This window comes from Boleophthalmus pectinirostris, unplaced genomic scaffold (assembly GCF_026225935.1).
Source record: "Boleophthalmus pectinirostris isolate CB_2022bp ecotype Guang Dong unplaced genomic scaffold, ASM2622593v1 HiC_scaffold_12, whole genome shotgun sequence".
Classification (NCBI taxonomy): domain Eukaryota; kingdom Metazoa; phylum Chordata; class Actinopteri; order Gobiiformes; family Gobiidae; genus Boleophthalmus; species Boleophthalmus pectinirostris.
Window position 1 is genome coordinate 24,498,273 of NW_026571018.1, and position 6,261 is coordinate 24,504,533.

At 39.5% G+C, this 6,261-nt stretch overlaps 1 protein-coding gene across 1 annotated transcript; it reads right to left on the minus strand.

Moving 5' to 3' along the window:
• Window positions 1-22: 22 nt before the first annotated feature.
• layna (layilin a) lies at window positions 23-5,102 on the minus strand. Its single transcript, XM_020923121.2, has 7 exons — window positions 4,933-5,102; window positions 3,572-3,869; window positions 3,077-3,234; window positions 2,776-2,820; window positions 2,641-2,700; window positions 2,465-2,561; window positions 23-1,590 (listed from the first exon to the last, which is right to left on the minus strand). Exons 1-7 carry the CDS (start codon window positions 5,009-5,011, stop codon window positions 921-923), a joined length of 1,407 nt encoding a protein of 468 aa, XP_020778780.2. The 5' UTR covers window positions 5,012-5,102; the 3' UTR covers window positions 23-920.
• Window positions 5,103-6,261: the final 1,159 nt, after the last annotated feature.

A 6,261-nucleotide genomic window follows, 5' to 3' on the forward strand; every position in this document is an offset into this window, starting at 1 on the left:
GATAGAAAAGACAAGGGGGGGAACAACATAAAAATCCTGACATTATATACTAGTACGGTACATATACTTTCTTTTACTTCTAATGTACACTAGAGGGCCTTCAACAAGACATTATCTTATTTTAAATACTTTTATTTAAAGAGTTTCTATAACAAACATACAAATAGCTTTCACATCTGAGAAATCAAGGCATTTAATAATTATCACGTTAGTTTTATTATATATTCTGTGTCATTCCATTGCTGTGATCAGGCTGCAGGCACACTAACAGCTGTATTAAACTTTGTACATCTTATATATAGCTTTTATAGGCTGACGGCAAATGACAACGAAAGAACTGTTTATGGCATTGTATAAGGCATATTCCTTTGTTCTGATGTATGCTTATGAGGAAATGGATAAAAATTACAACAGGCGCATGTACAAAAACCATAAACCTCAAAATCATCCAACCAGGCAAAGACGACATACCAAGGCCATGCAGTCTCTGAGGATCATAGTCCCTCTCTGGCCAAATTGTGATATATTTTAAGTTTAAAATAATATATACCAGACCAATATATAAATAATACAATAACATATAATACATACATCATATGAACACATTTCATATAATATCATATATTTGTTTAAAACAGACCAATTAGACCATGACAGAGTAGGAAAACCAAAGACAAAAGACATGCTCTGGCCCAGTTGTGCATTTGTCACAGTTTAACTTTTTAAAATAATTTGATTCGCTGCTTGTTTACTAAATTTATTTCTTTCATTAATCCCATTAACTAAAACTTGTTAAAGATCTTTGTTACTAACCACACCTGTCACAAGGGTGATGTCTCATCATATATTGATTAGTGGATCCTTCGATATACTTTTACTGTATATTTAAAGTTAAAGTAAAGTAACCGTTGATGTGTGATTTAATAGTTTTCTCTGTTGATCCAGTCAAAGTGCCTCCTCCCATTGTCTAGATTCAGCCCACTTCTGTAGTCCACATTTGATTGGTAGGATTTGCGGCGCCCATAAGTGCCCAGGCTGCTCTGGAAAGTCTCCTCCTTGCCGTTGTTCATGTATGTTTGATATAAGTCAGCCTTCACAATGGGAGGCCTGATTTTTGGATCAAAGAGACTGGTGTCATACAAATCAGGTACTGGATACACAGTGCTACTATAGTGCTCACTTTTGGTTGTACGACGACCCAGGCTCCTATCATAAAACTCCCTATGCCCCGTAGATCGCCCCAGACTGCTCCCATTTATGTCTCTCTTGATGGGTCTCCCCAAACTGGTGTCATAGAAGTTGCCACGACGTCCAAGGCTTAGGTCGTTGAGGTCAAAGTTGAGAAAGCAGCTCTCGGTACTGGCCAGTGTAACAAAGCCACTCTCTGTGTCCCGACCTCCCAAGTTATCGTAATCACCCGTTGGAGTGTCCGGAGAGGAGCCCAGAAAAGAGGTGTTCTTAGTGTGTGGCCGGGTGGAGACTAGGTCATCCTCCTTCTGTGAGCGAATAACATTGTAGACATCGGTCGAAGCAGGACTAGGACAAATACCTGGCTCAGTCTGGCACACTTCAGACTTCTGCTGAGTCCTCCTATTTTGTGGACAGAAATAAAAAAAATACAAATAATCAGACAGCTCAGATTAAAGGTGCATTACGTTACTTTTCTGGAGGAGAGTGCGTCCCCTGCTTTTCTCCATGGAACGCTCCCCAATGTGGCATTAAACTTGGTATTTCAAAGGACAAAAACCCCAGCCCACGAGTGAATGTTTTTCTAGGTATTTTCAGCAATTAAAAAATATTGTTGAATATAATGCAAAATATACAAATTGAATACCATACTGTGTAACATTACAGGCAAATCCATGGAGACCAGCAGGTGAGAAACCCACCTCCAGAAAAGTTACACAGTGCATCTTTCAATAAACATAAATGTGAGAAGTAAGCATTCTTAAACATGTGTTATAGCATGAGGCCAAATATTCAAATTTATTCCAAAATGTCAGTTTTATATTATGTTAATAACAAAAATCTCCTGTATAAGGGACAAGACAAGTTTACATGACCTCTGACCTCTCCTCTCACCAGCGAACCATAACTCACCTCGACCACACCTCTAATTTCCCAGAAGCCTATTTGTAGCAGCCTTTCCTGTCATCCCAGTTTGTCTCGGCTAACTCAACCCCACCCTCCCACCCCCTATTTTGGTCGCCTTTCAGTCATAAGACCCCTATGAGGGGGATCCCGTTCTGGCTGGGCCGATTGAAGATTGAGACGGAGCGCCCACCTAGAGTCTCAACCCAGCCATCTCTGCCCCGCTTCGTACATTATCAATATACTTCTTTGCACTATGTCCCTGTTGGTGTGGTCCGAGCTAGTGAAACAACAACAAGAAAAACAACCATACATATATATGAAGACACACAGTGTCTCTTCACTCACTCAAATACAGTCCATACTGCGTTACCTTCTGCCAAACATTTTGAAGCAGCAAACGCCCATCACGGTGAGGAATAGCAGTATCAAAGGGATGGTGGGAATAATGATGTAAACCAGATTCAGAGCTATAATCAAAACAAAATGTCAGTTGTATCTATATATCTAATGAACGTGAAACAGTGTAATATTTAGATTGAGGCAAACCTGTACTTCGGTCACTGTTGTGCTCACTTGGACTCCAGGGTAACACAGATGGTACGACATCTGGAATAAAATGCACAGCTATAAATTCATTTGCCTATAATGCTTTTTGTGGTTCTCTGTCTGAAGTAAATATACCTGATTGTGTAGTATTGGGTGAAGGAGACACATCCACTGGTTGCTCTGTAAAAAAAAAAAAAGATTTCAAATAAAATTACTGAGTTAATTAATCTTTCTCTTTTGTAGGCTCCAAGTACAAGTACAAAATTCTAACAATGAGCACTGACAGGAAGGCACCAAAGAGAACCAATAAAACAAGTGCCTATGCAAATTTCACAGTATCAGAGATTGAAGTAACTCAGACGTTTAAACCACATCATTGTTTTTGTACAGAGGCACTAAAACCCTCATCAAGAGAATTCAAGATCATTGGTTTTACCTGAAGTGTATTTGCAGATGAAATTGTTCTTAGTTTCACAGTTGTCATCGTTCCACTGAAACATGTAGAGTCCTCCAAGGCCGGGTGGAGCAGAGGGCTGGTGGTACATAACCACACACACCTCGTACCCACAGGAAGGCTCATCCCAGTGCCAGTTTCTGAATACACAACACGTAAAAGGTAAAACATTTCATTAAAGGTGAGCTATGTCTTCTAATGGAGGGTCCTCCCTCTTCTTGTCTCTCTTGTCTTGTCTCTTGATCTCCCTGGAGATGCTTTCCCTGGAATGTTCCACAGTGGTGTACACCTATGTAACTTTATGGAGACAAGCAGGTGACGCCACCAGGCCATGTCTCAGATTTATGCAGAGTCGTGCCCATTTATAGTAAGAAGAATGCATGTTCTTCGAAGTATTGATGAGCAATAAATTGAAGTAAAGCCTAGCTAAACAAGTACAAATTTCCCAAAAAGCAGAAGAAGATAACTCAATCTCGCCTGTAAGTAGACTTGCTGCTGTCCAGCCAGTAATACTGAGGAGAACAGTCGGTGGAGCTGTCCCCATCCCCGTGATCCCTCCGGAGGCCGATCCAGAAGTCTCCGTCAGAGGTCCGGAGCTCCGTAATGAGCTGCTCTATGATCTGCTGCTCGGCCTCGGACTCCACGCTCAGCAGCTGACCCCCGTCCCGTCTGCATGCCAGCTCGGCTTCCACAAAGTTCAGCCGCCGCCGGAGTTCAGAGAAATAGGCGAGTTTGTAACACGGCTTCCCCTTTCCAGCCTTACAGACGCGCTGACCTAAAACATGTAGTTAATTGTAGTCACCTCACAAAAGACTTGAGAAGTATTTGGTTTATTCACTGCATGCCTACCTCTGGCTTCAAATATGTCAGCTTTGAGGTCACACACAAGTCCAGAGGTAGCAAAAGAAAAGAACAAAATAATTCACCCCTGGTAAGTAGTTAATCTGTTGTTGTAGATCATAGACCAAGAGCTGGTTTCACTCCGTAGACCTAATCCATATATAAAATGCAACTGTCTAAAAAAAGCTGTCATTTACAGTAAAAGGTGGTTAGTTGCCTATAATTCTAAAAGAATCAGGTGTCTGCATATATATTTTGATATTGTCAAAACAACCTGCTTCATATAGGTGAATAAGTTCTAACAATAGACATGCTGCCACATGGGTAAGTTGCCATACTGTCGTTAAAAAAAGGTTTGATCACAAATGTAATACAGCAGATCTGTGTGTTCTTCGAGTCTGGTCTTCTGTCCCAATATGAATTCATAGTTTTTTGTTTGTCTACTGATATCTCAAGAAGCCCCGGGGGTTCGAGGGAAATTGCTACAATATTCAACATAAATAATCACATAAAGATGAGGGTGGCCACCTGCCCCACAGCATGTGACAACTCACCCCACTATGGGGCATGTCACAGCTATCCAACCTATGTTTGAGTTCTAGTAATATGTACAAGATGGAAAAATGAAATGTAACTGATCTCATTTGGTAATATTTAAAATTTCTGTTGTGTTTTGTTTCAGAGACAGGAATGGAAAAGAAAAGTTTTGACATACTCTGATTTCCTCTATCTATAATTGTGCATCTTAAGCACTTCTTGACTATCTATTGATATTAATGCTATCTTAACTTAATAAAATAGGGTCAGAATGCAACACCAACACTTAATGTGAACCAAAACTGGTAAAACTAAACTAGAACTTTATCTTGAAGAAACTTTTGTCGCATATCATATCCACAAGACAATGTGTAGTCTACCTGAAGCTGCCCAACGGGCTACTATCACAACCACATACCACAGTTAAAACGCGCCACGCTCTCAGACTCTTTTTGACCTACCTGTGATAAGGCTTGTCGTTCCAGATGGTTTGAAACAATATAAAAACAAAAAGTGAGCAAATATTGTTAGGACATCCATATCTGGAAAGTCTCTTCAGATCTTCTTTGTCATTTTATTCACGTTTGAAAACCCCAATACAACCAAAAATCACAACAACAAAATCCCTAAAGCTCAACTGGCCAGATACAGACAAATGGCATCAGGGAGCCAGCGCTGTGGTCTGTGAAAGTGAGACAGAAGGAGGAGTGTTAGAAGAACAAGAAAAGTGCGCGTGTTTGGGAGGGGGGCAGTAATCTGTTAAGAGCAGCCTTAATGATTGGGGCAGAAGGCTGCATCGATCGCAGACATCTAATCCTGCAAGTGCTTCGCATTGTAAACGCTGACAAGACGCAGATTTCTCTCCTGGCTTTATTACTTAAGCTCCAGGATATTATCATTACAAAAGTATTACATGAAAATGATCCCCTCTAACGTGATCAAAGGTGTTTTAAAATATTTGCTTAAGAGCGCAGCGTTGCATCTTTATTGAGTTAGCGACGACGTGGGCGAGAGAACTTTTGGTGGGCACGGCTGTAGTGTCAATTGAAATAATAATAAAAAAAAAATAAAAAAATTAAAATAAAAAAGATTTCATAGGTTGAAACAATTGTCAGGCATTCTTTCAGATTTACAATTACTTTTTTTTTTTTTTTTTTTAATGGTGTATAATGAGTATGACCCAGAGTCAGATTTTTTTTTTTTAATCGTAGCCTGCAGAACAGTGAGCGGAGATACAGGGTAGGTCAAAACAGATTTTTTATTTTTATTTTTTTATCATTCAAACAACAAAGGGTTTTAGCATTCAAACAACAAAGGGTTTCTCAAACATGCATGGATTATCAATCAAAAGTACAACTTGTATCCTATAATGATGAATAAATAAAGATTATGACAGTAGTTAAAAGATCATAAAGGCTGATAAACTATATTCCTCTTTAATGGTTATATATCCAAAATGAAACATGCATCCACAAGAAGTCCTCAGGTGTGCTCATTGACTGTATGGGTGCACAGTGACGACTCAAGATTGCACTTGACTGACAAGTAACATGATTGTCAATATGTTTACCAAAAATAATCATAATGTTGTTTTCTATCTCTGTCTGGGCTTGGTAGTATTTAACCACCAAACAAAACATAATATTCCTGCTATAAACTCACATGGGTCAATAATGCTCAATAAATATCTCATATCCCAATTCATGTAATCAATTAAGACCGTCTGCCATGAACAAGCCAAACTAGTATTATTCAGCTTATGAGCTATGACCCATCTGCTGAAGATCATG